This window comes from Lissotriton helveticus, chromosome 2_1, assembly GCF_964261635.1.
Source record: "Lissotriton helveticus chromosome 2_1, aLisHel1.1, whole genome shotgun sequence".
In the NCBI taxonomy this organism is placed as follows: Eukaryota; Metazoa; Chordata; class Amphibia; order Caudata; family Salamandridae; genus Lissotriton; species Lissotriton helveticus.
The window spans coordinates 1,248,188,458-1,248,205,984 of NC_136059.1; the positions used below are offsets into that span (position 1 = coordinate 1,248,188,458).

The following is a 17,527-nucleotide window of genomic DNA, read 5'->3' on the forward strand; positions in this document are numbered from 1 at the left end:
CCGCCTCTAACCACTGAGCCACGCTTCTCCACCTTTCATCAAACCTTCAGCCCTGAAGAGTCACATCTTTACCTCCTTGTGACAAAACACGTGTCGGCTGGTTTGTTTCTTTTGTACTGATCGGAATTGAAATATAAATCTATTCTGCATGAAACTCTGGATGTCGACCTTCGTTACTTCTTCTAAAAACATTGTTTCATTAATTTGGTTTTGACACCAAAACCCAATATCCTGATACGTGTGCACAGAACTTTGATGTATATGTGTTGTGTGGTTATTGACCCACACTATTGCAGGGGTTGTTCTTGCCTGGGTTTGTTCTCCCTGACCTGTTTGCACCGTGTACTCCTGAACTATGATCTAAACTCTTAACGTACACGCTAGAGCGCCATCACTTCCTGTACATAATCTAAACCCATCACCGATACTTAACATTGTATCTCTTGGCTGCCCTATATTTTTTAGGCATTGTCTATGTATGACTAAAGTAGCAATTGTTTGTTTTTATGACCAGAACATGTTCTTGGCTATCATTAATGACACCTATTCGGAGGTCAAATCGGACATGGCGCAACAGAAGAATGAAATGGAACTTACTGACCTGATAAGAAAGGTAAGACCGGGTCCTCTCATGAACTGCAAATGCCCTGGAGCAGCGGTTCTTAACCTTTTCACTTGTATATGTTCACTGAATCATTACTGGAATTCCGGGACCCCCATTGAGTCCTTATTGGACGTGGGGATCCCCGGCCTAAGGAATTTCTGTGATTAGACCCTCAAAACAATACACAAAAATAAAAAAACAAGTATACAGCAAATAAATGCTCAAATATAGAAAGTTTTCAATTTTATTTCATTATTTGTATATACTTTCATTTAAATTTAATAATTCTTGTATTATTTAATGTTGATAAACAGGTGCAGACCCCCTGAGACCAAGGGGGTCCTCAGACCACGGGTTAAGAACCACTGCCCTGGAGGATATTTGGAGCATGTTTATTCTTTTACAGCTCAACATACTATGTTTACAATAATTAGCATGGTGAAGCCAATCCACGGAAATCAAAAAGTGAGAGTTTTAGAGGAGTAAAACAAACAATTCAAACTGTGTGTTTGCTTGGAACATGCAATATGTTATGATTTGTTTGAGTGTGTGAAGAGTAGCATTAGGTGTGAGATGAATCGTGTGTTTTTTAAAATTCATTAACCATTTTGTATTCTTAATTTTCTATGTATTTCCATCTGCTACATTTACTTTTGATAATGTGGGTTGTGTATCTGTGTGCAGTGTTAATATATAAAGAACCTCCCACTCGACCAACAAATGTTTTAACAATGGCTACAAATTATTGCTCAAGAGGGCTATCCCTTTGTAGTAACGTAACTAAATGCACTTACAGTTCATAACTTCATATATGAAATGACTCAATTTATTTTGACTTTTTGTAATTTAGTTGCACTACTTATAAACCATTTTTCCTTTATTTTTAAAAACAAAATGCAAACCATAAACTTATTGTTACAATATACAGTGCAAATCATACATAATTCGACAAAAGACAATTTACCTACAATGTACACACAAGGCAGAATAATGTAATATTTAACATACAATTAATCAAAGAAATGTATAGCCCCTTATAAAAACACAGATGAACAACTTCACATAGGGTCACACCATCACAACCATACTCATACACACATCACATACATAATGTTCCAGCTAGCAAGGCTTGCACTGAATAACTCTTGGCGAGAATCCTTCTTTTGTGTTCCAAGGTTATGCAGCCAGCTGGAAATTAGATCAGGCCGACGCATGTTTCAGTTGATTATTAAACTTGAGTCCACCTTCATTAGGACCGCTCAATTTCTTTAATTTAAAGCAGCGGAGGTGGTAAGGGGATCAGCACAATAAAATTCAGTCGATTGCGTGTAGTCTATGACGGGACTAGAGGTCCAATCTGGGTGCCTTTGAAGTTATTTCCAATCTAAACTGCCTATATCATAGATTAGGCCCACTCTCAAAATACGAGGCTGCTTTTTTGATTGGTAGTTGCCATGTTGAATCCAGTTTAAACTTTTCTCTTAACACTCTGATTTAATCTTCTCATCCTAGTCGTTCGTTATGTGGCCTGTAACCCGTCCACTCGAAAATGAGATGTTAAGAGAAAAGTTTAAGCTGGATTCAACATGGCAACTACATATCAAAATAGCAGCCTCTTATTTTGAGAGTGGGCCTAATCTATGATATAGGGAGTCACTCCCCTATAAGAGCCTTGAAATCCCTTGAAGCAGACTTCTGAGGAGTAATGCGTACAACATATGCGAACACGCCTTTAGATTGGAAATAACTTCAAAGGCGCCCAGATTGGATCTCTAGTCCCGTCATAGACTACACACAATCGACTGGATTTTATTGTGCTGATCTCCTTACCACATCCGCTGCTTTAAATTAAAGAAATTGAGCGGTCCTGATGAAGGTGGATTCAAGTTTAATAATCCACTGAAATGTGCGTCGGCCTGATCTATTTTCCAGCTGGCTGCATAACCTTGAAACACAAAACAAGGATTCTCGCCAAGAGTTATTCAGTGCAAGCCTTGCTAGCTGGCACATTATGTATGTGATGTGTGTATCAGTATGATTGTGATGTGACTATGTGAGGTTGTTCATCTGTGTTTCTGTAAGGGGCTATACATTTCTTTGTTTAATTGTATGTTAAATATTGCATTATTCTGCCTTGTGTGTACATTGTGGGTAAACTGGTCTTTTGTCGAATTATGTATGGTTTGCACTGTATATTGTAACCCAATAAGTTTATGGTTTGCATTTAAAAAAAACTATATAAATGAAAAAATGATTTATAAGTAGTGCAACTAAATTACAAATAGTCAAAATAAAATGAGTCATTTAATATATGAAGTTTTGAACTGTAAGTGTATTTAGTTACGTTACTACAAAGGGACAGCCCATGTGATCAATTTTTAGCCATTGTTAAAACATTTGTTGGTCGATTGGGAGGTTCCTTATATATTATTGCTGTTTGATTCCCCTTTTCTCCCAGACCACATAAAGCATCCCCTAAGGGGTACCTTAGACCTTGTGTGGTCGGTCTGCAGTGTTTGCAGTAATGTCTTTTTTAATTTAAAAAATTGTTTTATTAGTTAAAATACTTTATTTTTAATATTTTTGCTGTGTGATGAACATGCATGGATGCAGTGTTGAAATGTATTACTATGTTTTTTATTTTACATTTTTACTAGATGGTACACGTGGGTGTCTGCAAGTATGACAATGTTGTCTTGTATTTATTTTTATTCTTTTAGTCGTTGGTAGTGTTATCTGCCTTTGTATGGGATTCCTTTGTAGTAGCTTTGAGTTGCCATATGTAGTGTCGTGACATAGTCCAAGGATCAGCTGAAGTAGATTTGAGCCTGTTTCTGCTGTAGAGTGAGTAGATCAAAAATGGTGTACTTTAGTGAATTGAAACTGGCAACCTTTTGTTTGTTTTTGGTGCCAGGTCACAAAGAACATTTTTAGTACATCAAGTAATGCTCCAGTAGTACAACTTCATGCACTCTTGACACACTTCTAAAAGGTATATGTACTAATGGAGTAAATCATTGTATGTCAAGCCTATTTTATTTGGGCCCAAACTAGAGGATAGCCATATGCAGAAATCTTCAGCTGCACCTTAGTCCATTTGATTTAGTAATAACTGAAGTCGTACTACTGAAGTACTATATCTGAAAGAAACAGGTTAGTTAGATTCCTTACCTTAGAATAACCCCCAGGCGTCAGACTGGATCCGGAATATTTTGCGTAGCAGTACCCTTGCGCGTCGGTAGGCGTCGTCTGCGACTCCACGTCTGTCGTCGTCGGCGCCGGGATGACGTCGTCAGAGTATTTAGACGCCGCCCTCGCGCGCTGACGTCAGTTCTTCTTTTTTTCCGCGCCAGCAAGCGCAGGTCCGGAGAAAGCAGTACCTTAGTCACTTTTTGACTAAACTTTTTTGATCATTTTTTATCTCTTCTCGAGTCTTCACGACTCTCAGTGCCGGTAGGGATGCCCGGGTTCAAGCCCTGTACTGACTGCGCCCGACTGACTGGTTACCGATCCCCACTGCCGGTGCCTGTATAGCCTTGGGGCAGACCACGACGACCTGTCGTGGCCCGACTGCCGGGCCCTGACGTCGAAGGCTAGACTGGAGCGGTCCCGTAAGCACCTCGAGCTCCGGCAGTCGGCCCCGCGCCGCTCAAGGTCCCGGTCCAGGAGGGGGTCGAGGGACCGTTCGTGGGGCCACAGTCATCTAAGCTCGACGAGTCGACACCATTAGTCGGGCTCCAAGTCCTCAGGTAAGAGGCACAAGAAGTCGAAGAGACGATATCGCCCTTCCGACTCCCCCCGACGCTCGCATGACGCGGCCGGGGGTTCGGGCGACACCACCTCTGCGGCTCTGCCGGAGCCACAGGCGCCGCGATCAGCTCCATGCCTGCCGGTCCCTGGGTTGAACGCGACGCCGTAGGAGATCGAGGCCTTCCTCATGGCCATGAGGTCCCTCTCGCCTCCGTCGGGTCCCGCGTTGCCTCCGGGTCCCGCGTTGCCTCCGGGCCCCGCGGCCCCGATTGGGAGTCCAGGCGGGCCGGGTGCTTCGGCCCCAGCACCGTCGGGTGCTTTGGCGCCGTTGGCGAGTTCGGTCCCGGCGCCGCAGGCTCCCGCTGGTTCCGGATCCGGGTCGCCGCTGGTCAACCTCACGGCCCCACCGGCGTCGACCCCCAGGGTGTCTCCTCCGGCGCCGTCCCCGATCCCTCCCTTGGTTCGGATCCGGCGTCAGACCTGCGTCGACCGAAGCCGCATTCGATGCTGGCTGAAGAGCATTTCTTCTTTGATACGGCTCCATCCTTTGACCCTGAATTTCAGGAGATGGAGGACGAGGGGGATTGGGAGGGGTCTGAGGACCCTCTGACACGTGAGTGTCAGTCCTTTCAGGACTGGACAGAGGAGCTAGGGGAGGCCAGTGGTCTTGATACCTCCCCTGACACTGGCTTTGTCTCCCCTCCTACCGTGGCTACGGAGGAGGGGGCTGCTTATAGTGTGGTGGTGACGCGGGCAGCCAAGGCCTTGGCGATTATGCTCCCCGTCGCTACTGTGAGGTCTAACATCCTCACTGAGGTCCTTAAACCGCAGACAGGCTCTCTGGAGCCTCTGCTGCTGTTTAATGAGGCTCTCATGGACGTCCTGTTCGGTACCTGGTCCAGGCCCGCTACTGGCCCCCCTGTAGATAGGAACGTCGCCAGGCGCCACCGCCCAGCTCCGGGCGACCCTAGCTTCCTGTCCACCCACCCCACCCCCGAGAGCCTGGTTATCCAGGCCTCTACTTCCCAATCCGCATTCCCGACTGCACCCCCAAATCGGAGATCCAAAAGGTATGAACAGTTTGGTAAGAAACTGTTCTCATCCCTCAGTTGTGGGTTGTGGTCAGTCAACACCGCTTGCCTTTTGGGCCGTTATACCCACTCTCTGTGGGATATGGTTGCGGCCGTGCTGCCAGAGTGCCTGGAGGAGGCCTGGGCGGAAGCTCGCTCAAGCCCTCGCGGAGGGACGAGACGCAGCTCGGTATTCCATACGATGTGGGCTGGATACCACGGACTCGCTGGGCAGGGCGATGCCAACGACGGTGGTGTTTCGCCGCCATGCCTGGCTGAGGTCCGCCAACTTCTCGTCCGATGTCCAGAACACCCTAATGGACATGCCGTTTGATGGCAGCCACCTCTTTGGTGGCAAGGCAGATCATGTGCTTGAACGCTTCAAGGACTCCAGGGCTACGGCCAAGTCCTTGGGCCTCTCGGGCCAGCGTCCGCAGCAGTCTGCCTTTCGCTCCTTTCGTGGCCAAGGAAGGGGCGCCCCTTCACGTCCTGCCAGCCACGGGCCGCAGTCTAACATCCAGCGCAGCGGCGGACGTGGTAACCACCGTGGTGGTGCCAGGGGACAACGGCGCGGCCAGTCCACATCCAACCCCGCAGCATCCGCCTCAAAGCCCTCCTAGTCCGAGCTTTCAGGCCCATTTGACGCCAATGGGGAGCAGGGTCCGCCATCACCTCCTCCACTGGCGCACCATCACTTCGGACAGGTGGGTGCTGCAAATCGTCCGAAGGGGCTACTCCCTCCCCTTCGAGGCGACTCCTCCAGCCATGCCACCGCAGTACCACCGCGTGTCGGGGGATCACTTGCAACTTCTGCAAGAGGAAGTGTCGGCCCTCTTGGCCAAGGGGGCCATCGAGCGCGTTCCTGGGCCAGAAGTAGGGTGTGGTTGCTATTCCCACTACTTTCTATTTCCCAAGAAGGGCAAAGGGGGGCCTATGCCCTATCTTGGACCTACGGAACGTCAACGGCTTCCTCCGGAATGAGAAGTTCAAGATGCTGGCTCAGGTCTTAGCTGCCCTGGACCCCGGAGACTGGATGATAGCGTTGGACTTGCAGGACGCGTATTTCCACATCCCCATCCTGCCGGCCCACCAGCGTTACCTGCGGTTCATGGTAGGCCACGAGCACTTCTAGTTCACTGTGCTCCCGGGTGTTCACGAAAGTGATGGCGGTGGTCGCAGCTCATCTGCGCAGGTTAGGGGTGTCAGTCTTCCCCTACCTCGACGACTGGTTGTTGAAGGCAGGCTCGTCCCATACAGTCGTCAGCCACCTTCAGACTACGGCCGACCTCCTGCACTTGTTGGGATTTTCCATCAATGTGCCGAAGTCACACCTGTGTCCCTCTCAAAGGCTCCTCTTCATCGGAGCGGTTCTGGATTCGGCGCAGTTTCGGGTTTATCCTCCCAAACAGTGGTTTTGGGATATTCAGCCTCTGATTCCGATCTTTCAGCCTTTATCCCGGGGCTCGGTCAGGTTGACACTGCGGCTTCTCGGGCTGATGGCCTCCTGTATCCTTCTGGTGCATCACGCCAGGTGGCGGATGCGGGCTCTGCAGTGGGACCTGAAGTTTCAGTGGGCCCAGCATCAGGGCAACCTGTCCGACCATGTCCGGATCTCGGAGGGCACTGCGAGACAGTTGCAGTGGTAGCTCCGGACCGCGATTGAGTCAGCGGCAGATCCCTCTCCCTTTCCCAACCAGAGCACGTGGTTGTGACGGATGCATCCCTCCTGGGCTGAGGGGGCCACATGGGAGAGGCGGAGATCAGAGGACTCTGGTCTCCGGCGGAGACCCGGCTCCACATCAACCTTCTGGAGCTGCGGGCGAACTGGCTTGCACTGAATGAATTCCTTCCCTCTTTCCGGGGAAGTGTAGTGCAGGTGTTCATGGACAACACCACCGCCATGTGGTACTCCAACAAACAGGGCGGGTGGGGTCTTGGACCCTATGCCAGGAGGCTCTGCACCTCTGGCAGTGGCTGGAACATCAGGGCGTGACCCTGGTGGTTAAACACCTGGCAAGTTCCCTGAACTCCACGGCGGATGAACTCAGCCTTCGGTGCATGACGGATCACGAATGGCGTCTGAACTCGGACGTGGCGCAAGGTCTCTTTCAGCAGTGGAGAGAGCCTTGGTTAGATCTATTCCCCACAGAAGAGAACGCGCAATGTCATCAGTTCTGCGTGTTGGAATTTCCAAGGCGGCACTCGCTCAGAGACGCTTTTCGTAGCGAGTGGAGTTGCGGTCTGTTGTACGCCTTTCTGCCTATACCACTTCTGCACAGAGTGCTGAAGAAGATCAGGCGCGACCGGGCCCTTGTCATCCTTGTGGCTCCGGACTGGGCATGAAGATACTGGTATCCCAAGCTACTCAGCATGTCAGTCGATCCCCCGATTCGTCTCCCTCTTCAGGAGTACCTTCTGTCGCAGCAGCAGGGGACGGTCCTCCACCCGAACCTGTCCAGTCTCCACCTCCATGCGTGAATATTGAGCGGCGACAGTTGAGGCCATTTGACTTGCCTCCTGAAGTCTGCAATGTAATTCTGGCAGCCAGGCGTCCCTCCACAAAATCCGTATACGCCTGCAGGTGGAACAAATTTGTGGCATGGTGCACAGCAAAGGCTGTGGATCCACTCTCTTCCCCCCTTTCTGAGGTTCTCCTCTTCCTTCTTTCTCTAGCCCAGCCTGGACACTATGAAGGGCTACCTCTCTGCCATTTCCGCCTTCTTAAGGCTACCTGATCAGCCCTCTTTTTCAAGTCCCCTGTTGTAAATAGGTTCTTGACGGGCATCACTCATATGTTTCCCCCTGTTCCTTTTGTGATGCCGCAGTGGGACTTGAACCTTGTTCTGACTTATCTGATGTGCGCTCCTTTTGAGCCACTTCATAACTGTCCTCTTCGTCTTCTCACTCTAAAGACTGCATTCCTGGTTGCCATCACCTCTGCCAGGAGAGTGAGTGAGCTCTAGGCCCTTTCTTCACTACCTCCTTTCCTTTCTGTCCATCTGGACAAAGTTGTGTTGCGGACGCGACCCTCTTTCCTGCCCAAGGTAGTCACAGCCTTCCACATCGGGCAGTCCATCACCTTGCCCACCTTCTTTCCGCCTCCGCATCCCTCGATAGAGGAAGAGAGGCTCCACCGTCTGGACCCAAAACGTGCGCTCTCATACTATCTGGATCACACACGCAAGTTCCGAGTGGATGACCAACTCTTTGTTGGTTACGTGGGCGCTAAGAAGGGACGGGCGGTGCACAAACGAACCATCTCTCGGTGGGTCGCCTTGTGCATCAAGATTTGCTACTCCTTGGTGAAGAACGAGCCTCCTGTTGATCTGAGGGCCCATTCCACTCGGGCCACGGCGGCTTCTACTGCCCTGGGTTGGGGAGTCCCCTTGCAGGACATCTGTCAGGCAGCTACGTGGGCCTTGCTGCACACGTTCCCAAGACACCACTGCCTGGACAGCCAAGTCCGGAGAGATGGCTTCTTTGGCCATACCGTTCTCCAGGACTTTCTGGTGTGATCTTGGTTTGCAGACCCACCACTGGGGTTGGTATTGCTGGGGTATCTATTCTAAGGTAAGGAATCTAACTAACGTGTTTCTTTCAGATGAACAAGTTACTTACCTTCGATAACGATATGTTCGAGGCATGTGGGCTGCTGAATTCATATCTATAGCATAGATCGCCGCCTAGTGTTGGGTCCGGATGATTGCACATTGTTGTCCTGGAAGAGTCTTCGAAGTATCACGAGATAGGTGGATCCTCCCCGGGACTACAGTGCGCATGGGCATCGACTCCATCCCCAGATTTTTTTCCGCCATTGGGTTCGGATGTGATTTCGACAACTCCTGTTCGGAATCGTTATAGAACTTTTTCAAGGCCAAAAGGCCTTCTTCGAACCGTCGGTATTGTTTGCGTTCGGTGCCCGTCTATATTCCAACTCGTCGAGTCGGATATCCGGGGAGTCGTGTGACTCTTCGGTGATCGAGGCCCAGTCAACGCAGCAAGACTTCGACGGCATGGAACGGAGATCGTTCAAGAACTGTCCCGTGTGTGGTTCCAAGTACCCACACATTGACGTCCATCCTGTGTGCAACAAGTGCCTGTCGCCGGACCACGACGAGGCCAACTGTATGGCCTGTTCCAGGTTTCGATCGAAGAAAACGATCAGGATGCGGCGCGTGGTGGGCCTCGAGGCCCAGCGATCGGCACCAGCACCGGTGGACATCTTCGACGACGCGGAAGCGGACGAACAAGAGCTTCAACTGCAGATTTCACCTCCATCGGGGGTGGTCGAGTCCGACTACGAAGCGGACGTCGAAGGCCAAGACCTAGAGGAAGTCGTCGATGAGGTAGGGGGCGACGACGAAGCATATGGGGCCATGGAAGATAGCTCGGAGGAAGAGCTATGCCCCGTTCGTACTCTTACAAAGGCTCAGGTCGAGGGATCGCCACACGGCCTTACCCAAGACCTTACACCAAAATCCACGGCCCCGCCTTCCGGCCCGGCTACGGACACCTCAGCGGAGCCACCATTATCAAAATCGAAACCGAAACTAAAACCCTCGGTGTCGACGAAAACAAAGATGGCCGAGCCGCCATCGAAACCGAAGACGTCTGCTCCGCCATCGACTCCATCGTCTTCGGAGGCCTTGAAGCCACAGGAAGCTGTCGACCAGGCAAAGGTGCCAAAGGTGGTCAAGGAGCCAAGCTCGAAAAAGGCCGTCGAGCCGGTGTCCCGCAAGGCAGTCGAGCAAAAATCCAAAAAGGCTGTCGAGCCTACCTCGGGCAAGTCTGTCGAGCCGAAAGGCAACAGGCCTGTCGAGACGTAGTCGGCCAAGGGCGCCGAGCCACGGTCTGGGGTCCCGACGCAAAAAGTCAAGGCTGCCGATCCGAAGCCGTCGGCGTCGACGTCTGCGGCCGTGGACAAAGATCGAAGCGCACCGGTCAAGGATGTTCCTGCGCCTCGGACAGACAAACAGAAGTCATTGACGCTCGAGTCGTCCCCTGGGGGCGGACCGAGGTCATCGGTCGGGTCGACGAAACCATCCGCTTCCTTTACGAAGCAGGTCTCGGACTCCCTCAAGCGACTTAAGGACAAGGCTTCAGCGTCGGAACCGAAAACGCCTTCCGCACCGACGCCGACTGCCCCACCGAAAAAGACTTCGATGCCGATCCTCTACACGTTACCGCCTAAGGTGGCGCCGAAGGCCTTCGCACCACGGTCGGTGCCCAAGGACTCTGAAATGTCGAAGCCAACTCACACGGGTGGGAGTTTGAGTCATCGACAACCTTTATTAGAAGAGCGGTCGGAGCATTTCATCGATGCCGACACCGGGAAGCTCACGCTTTATAAGAGGAAGATAACATCACAGCCTTTGGAGTCATTTACAATTCCTCTAAAACGCAAGAAGCCTGCACCAGAAACACCAGTACTGGTTGAACAGATTCTTCCACAGACTGGGAGGAGTGCAACACCTTCACCCACTTACTCTGATGGAGAGGAAGGGGAGCAGGATGAGGAGTACAATTTTCCTGCAAACACAGAGCCTGATGAGCAACAGGACTCGTGGATGGACACAGGTGATCAAGGGGACCAGCAGACGGTCCATGACCCTCAGATTTATAACGTAAAGACGTCTCCCACTGAAGATTCTGCGGCATTTAATGCCTTGATTGAAAGGGCAGCTAAGAACCATTATGTGGAAATGCATGCTGACCCTGTGGAGGTTGACTTCCTTTTTGACACTTTCTCCACTGCTGAAAAAACTGTCAAGACTCTTCCAATGCTAAAAGGGGTCCTTAAGCATGCGGCAGACATTTTCAAGGAACCCACGAGGTCAAGGGTTGTCAACCCTAGAATAGAGAAAAAATACAGACCGGCACCTGGCGATCCAACCTACATAAAGGGCCAGTTGCCTTTGGACTCTTTGGTGGTCTCTAATGCCCGCAAGAGGGCGAACTCCCAAACCACGGGTGAAGCTCCTCCCCCAGACAAGGAGTCAAAAGTGCTGGAGGCATCGGGGAAGAGAGTAGCAGCTCAGGCGGCCAACATCTGGCGCATCTCAAACACGCAGGCACTGTTGGCCAGATACGATAGGGCACACTATGACACCCTAGAGCAGCTGATGCAACACCTTCCAGACCAGTTTAAAGAGGGAGCTGAAATGCTTATCCAGGAGGGAAAGCTCATCTCCAACGCTGCTATAAAGTGTGCGCTAGACGTTGCGGACACGGCAGCAAGAGCAATCAACACTAGTGTGATGTTGAGGCGTCAGGCATGGCTCCGCATCTCAGGGTTCAAGCCAGAGATACAGACTACTATCCTCAACCAGCCTGTTAACCCAGACAGGTTATTTGGTCCAGAGGTGGACACCACCCTGGAAAAGATCAAAAAAGATACTGAGACTGCCAAGTCCATGGGTGCTCTCCAGTCACAACAGTTTAGAGGGAACACTTTTCGTCGCTCAGGCAATCGAGGTGTTAGCAGAGGACACATGTCGCAGCAGACGCCATTCAATAAAAGTGGTGCGCAATCCTCGTACACCAAGCAGGGCAGAGGTGGATACAGAGGAAACAGTGCCAAGGGTAGAGGCAGAGGCAACAACAGTTCCCGTTCTTCTGCCACAAACAAACAGTGACTCCCTGTCACTGCCCCCCGACCATCCAACACCTGTCGGGGGGAGACTCCAACAGTTCCTGCCAGTCTGGAAGTCCATCACCACAGACAGGTGGGTCAGGAAACTTATCCAGTTCGGCTATTGTTTGGAGCTGACATCCACTCCACCAAACATACCCCCAAGACAACGTCCTATGTCAGCAGAGCACTTGCACTTATTGCAGCAAGAGGTTCTTGTGATGCTGCAAAAAGGCGCAATAGAGCTCGTGCCAGTAGAGGAAGAAGGCACAGGGGTTTATTCCCTGTACTTCTTAATCCCAAAGAAGGACGGCTCACTCAGACCGATTCTAGACCTACGCCCCCTGAACCAGTACATTCTTTCAGAACACTTCCACATGTTAACACTGCAGCAGGTTCTTCCATTGTTAAACCAGGGAGACTTCCTCGCAACCTTGGACCTCAAGGATGCTTACTTTCACATACCACTCCATCCATCCCACAGGAAATACCTCGGGTTCACCATCCAAAACCGGCATTACCAGTTCAAGGTCCTCCCTTTCAGAGTGACCACTGCCCCCAGGGTGTTCACGAAATGTCTGGCGACAGTGGCGGCGCACCTCAGGAGACAGACCATACATGTCTACTCTTATCTAGACGACTGGCTGGTTCAAGCCAAGTCGGCACAGCAGTGCGCCGCAGACATGTCCCACACCATTCACCTCCTTCACAGTCTGGGGTTTTCACTAAACTATCCAAAGTCGCACCTTCAGCCAGCCCATGTGCGGCAGTATTTGGGTGGGACGATAAATACTCTGGCAGCCACAGCTCAGCCAAACCCAGCGAGGATCGACAACATCCAGTCGCTAATCCAGAGGTTCAGACCGCAACACTCACTCCCAGCGAGAGTGTTCATGCAGTTAATAGGCATGATGGCCTCCTGCATCTTCATAGTCCCGCACGCACGGTTGCATGTGCGTCCGCTCCAAGAATGCTTGGCGCATCAGTGGACTCCGGCTCAAGGACAGTTGAAAGACCTAGTGTTGGTCACCGGTCGGGCATACAACTCTCTGCATTGGTGGAATCCATACAACCTTTGCAAGGGCCGACCGTTCCAAGAGCCTGTGCCACAGATTATCCTAACGACGGACGCATCTCTCCAGGGGTGGGGAGCTCATGTGCTCCACTACACGGTGCAGGGACTATGGACGACGCAGCAAAAGAAGATGCACATCAACTACCTAGAACTGATGGCAATCTTCATGGCAATCAAGTCCTTCAAGGTACATGTGTGCAACAAAGTCGTGTTGATCCGGACGGACAACATGACAGCCATGTACTACATCCAGAAGCAGGGAGGTACGCACTCTTCACAGTTGTCTCATCTGGCTCAGAGCATGTGGAAGTGGGCCATTCAGAGGAACATCATCCTCATGGCGGAACACCTCCAGGGCAAGGACAAACAGATGGCGGATCTGCTCAGCAGGTTCAGCCACCAGATGCACGAGTGGGAGTTACATCCATCAGTACTCCGCCCATACTTCCAGCAGTGGGGTCATCCAGAGTTAGACCTGTTTGCCACAAGGGAAAACGCAAAATGCCAAAGCTTTGCCGCCAGGTTCCCTCATCCACAGTCGCAGGGCAATGCGATATGGATGAACTGGTCAGGCAGATTTGCGTACGCTTTTCCCCCAGCACCTCTCATTCCGCTGGTGGCCAAAAAAGCTAAAGCAACACTCGATGCCGCTCATCCTGGTTGCTCCAACGTGGGCACGCCAACCATGGTACACCACGTTTCTAGAACTCTCCGTGGTACCGCATCAAAGGCTGCACCTCACACCAAGGCTCTTGACGCAGAACCATGGCGACATTCAGCATCCAGATCTGCAACAGCTCAATCTGGCGATCTGGCTCCTGAGGTCTTAGAGTTTGGCTACCTTAATTTGCCTCCTGAATGCATGGACATCATCCGGGAGGCGAGAAAGCCCACTACCCGAGCTTGCTATGCGGCAAAATGGAAGCGGTTTGTCATTTACTGTACAGAACACAATATCAACCCGCTAGATGCATCCATTCCTAATATCATCTGCTATTTGTTACATCTTTACAAATGCAATCTAGCATATGCTTCCATTCGGATATACTTATCCGCCATAGCGGCTTATCTCCAAAACAGGCAGCATCTCTCTGTTTTCAGGGTGCCTGCCATTAAAGCATTCCTAGAAGGGCTGAAGCGGGTCATCCCTCCCAGGACCCCACCGGCTCCTGTGTGGAACCTCAATGTGGTCCTCACCAGATTGATGGGTCCCCCGTTTGAACCTCTACATTCATGTGAGATTCAGTTCTTGACATGGAAAGTGGCCTTTCTCATTGCCATCACGTCTCTAAGACGTGTTAGTGAGCTACAGGCGCTCACAATACAAGAGCCATTTATACAAATTCATTCAAACAGGGTGGTGCTGCGCACTAACCCCAAGTTTCTTCCTAAGGTGGTGTCGCAGTTTCATGTCAATCAAACCATCGAACTGCCCGCGTTCTTTCCAAACCCTAAAACTGTGGCAGAAAGAATGCTCCACACGCTTGATGTCAAAAGGGCGTTAATGTACTACATTGACAGAACCAAACATTTTAGAAAGACACATCAACTCTTTGTTGCCTTCTCAGCCCAGCACAAAGGCAACCCCATTTCCAAAGCAGGAATGGCCAGGTGGATCGTTAAGTGTATTCAGATTTGCTATCAGAAAGCTAAGCGCACTTTAACGGTCCCCCCCAGGGCACACTCCACATGCAAGTTGGGGGCCTCCATGGCATTCCTAGGTAATATTCCTTTGGAAGACATTTGTAGAGCAGCCACATGGTCTACACCACATACGTTTACCAAACATTACTGTGTAGATGTGCATTCCAAACAGCAGGCAGCTGTAGGACAGGCTGTTCTTAAAACACTTTTTCAGACTTCTGCAGCTGGCACGGGCGGCCGCCGTTAATGGAGGGACTGCTATGTAATCTATGCTATAGATATGAATTCAGCAGCCCACATGCCTCGAACTGAATATGCTACTTACCAGTATGCATCTGTTCTTGGCATGTAGGGCTGCTGACATTCATATCGCCCGCCCTCCTCCCCGGCGCCCGTAGCGGCTGCAGACTTTTCTTGCATTCAATCTTCAGCATGGCCATCGCTTACACTATTCCACTCCATCTTTGCCACAATGGCTAAAAACAATCTGGGGATGGAGTCGATGCCCATGCGCACTGTAGTCCAGGGGAGGAGCCACCTATCTCGTGATACTTCGAAGACTCTTCCAGGACAGCAATGTGCAATCATCCGGACCCAACACTAGGCGGCGATCTATGCACAAGATATGAATGTCAGCAGCCCTACATGCCAAGAACAGATGCATACTGGTAAGTAGCATATTCAATCTGTAAGAAACATTAGTTAGTTAGATTCCTTACCGCCCCACCCATCCTCCCCGTTCTGCGAACCGATATCTAGGGTTAAGGTCGTCCCATTCAGGGCCCTAGTTTCATGGCACCAGTGTCGGTTTCTATCATGGCTCTGCGTTTCTGGCGCGGAAAAGCTGTTTATAATAACTGACGTCAGCGCGCGCGGGCGGCGTCTAAGTACTCCTACGACATCCCGACACTGACGCGGAGCCGCAGATGACTCCTAACAACGCGCAAGGGTACTGCTACTCAAAATTTTCCGGATCCAGTCTGACGCCTGGGGGTTATTCTAAGGTAAGGAATCTAACTAACTAACGTTTCTTACAGATATATTGTTACCGAAGGTAAGTAACTTGTTCTTCACATACTTAAACATGCTTTTGTGAATTGTTGCAAATGTGTGCACAAGATCCGGTATTATTGGAATCTTCAGGTTTATTCATGCAAAAGGAAATCTGTGAAGTACTCTGCTAATATTTTCGAAATTGATCGCAACTTTCCATTCCATCAACTATGACCAGAGATGCTGAAGTAATTACACAATTTGATGTTGACTCTTTAGGGCTGCAGCAAGGCCATGATCAAACTGAAACTCAAAAAGACAACAGTGGATGACATTTCAGAAAGTCTCCGGCAGGGTGGAGGCAAGTTAAACTTTGATGAACTGCGGCAGGATCTCAAAGGGTATGTGTGCAGCTGATCATCCTAACACAAAGCTTGCAGAGAGAATTGTTTGATTGTCACAGTTAGTGAACTTGTTTTATTTGTTGATCTCGGACAGTAATCCACCTTTCTAAAATTTCCATATTTTACTTTTTTGCCATTGACTTCGATTCTGCAGCAATATGTTTTTAATGTGTCTGCAGTCATGAAACACTGTGTTAAGGCAGATGTGTATTGCATAACAGAGAGTTTTAACCATGGTCTTTGAGAAAGGATTTTAGACATTGGACCATTATTAACAATTCACGAAGTGTAAATCAAATAAGTAAATAAATACAATCTCAGTCTATTTGGAATTGTCTCCCGAAAAAGAATGCCTTCCATAATGTAAGCTGTCCTCTAGATGTTTCCTTCAAGGAAGTGTCTAGTAATCTTGGATCAGGGATTTATTCTCCACAAGGTGTTGACTTTATCTGTGTTTTAAGCTTAGTGTTCTCTTTCCTATTCTCTTGGATACTGGAAACACAAACCTTTTTATGAACAATATCATGCAATTGTTTTTCTAGTAAAAGTCAAATAAAGGCTTTTTGTTTCAATTGTGGTATTAAAGAAAAGGCCACACTGATGCAGAGATCGAGGCAATCTTTGCCAAGTATGACCAGGACGGGGACCAAGAACTGACGGAGCATGAGCACCAGCAGATGAGAGATGATCTTGAGAAGGAAAGGGTAAGTAATGCTTGTGTTGACTTGTGTTGGCATAAGCTGTTTTGCTAGTGCGCTTCAATTAATGGTTTAGGATTTAAGCGCTGGGTATATTATATCAATGATATAAGGAGAAAAATGTATGATACACGTTTTGTCAGTGGCTGTAGCCTATTATGGAGCACCCTGGGGTCTTTCATATGTCTTTTGACTCTTAAGCTTCCATTCAACAAGACATGAGACTTTGTTCCGGCTACTGCCTGCATGCCTAAAATGGTGTTCCAAGTAGGACAGTGGTACAGTTAGGAAATTTGAAACCAGCCACTGGACAAGTTCCTCCATTAGAGGGGTAAAAGAGTGCTTCATAAGAAATTGGACTATTGGTTGAATGTGGTGAGAACTTACTTCAAGTAATATTCACAATCTAGGTGAACCACAAACGTCACTAAATAAACCTGTGATTAACCCTCTGGTGGCTTGGCACAAAATCAGTCAGGCTTCACTTTGAGGTAATGTGAAAATTGTTTATGCAGCACTTAAACAATAATAAAGTGAACACACAACACAAGAAGAATCCCAAACCAATTTAGAAAAATAGAGAATATTTGAATAAATCAAATCACACCAAAACAAAAAACTTCAATCAGTAGAAATGGAGTTTGAGTTTGTAAAGTGT

At 49.5% G+C, this 17,527-nt stretch overlaps 1 protein-coding gene across 1 annotated transcript in view; it reads left to right on the forward strand.

Moving 5' to 3' along the window:
- PKD2 (polycystin 2, transient receptor potential cation channel) overlaps window positions 1–17,527 on the forward strand; it is a 239,049-nt gene that overhangs the window by 158,791 nt on the left and 62,731 nt on the right. The window contains exons 10-12 of the mRNA XM_078676197.1: window positions 515–613; window positions 16,047–16,168; window positions 16,758–16,875. Coding sequence (XP_078532323.1) covers window positions 515–613; window positions 16,047–16,168; window positions 16,758–16,875 — 339 coding nt within the window. The remainder of the gene's footprint in view (window positions 1–514; window positions 614–16,046; window positions 16,169–16,757; window positions 16,876–17,527) is intronic.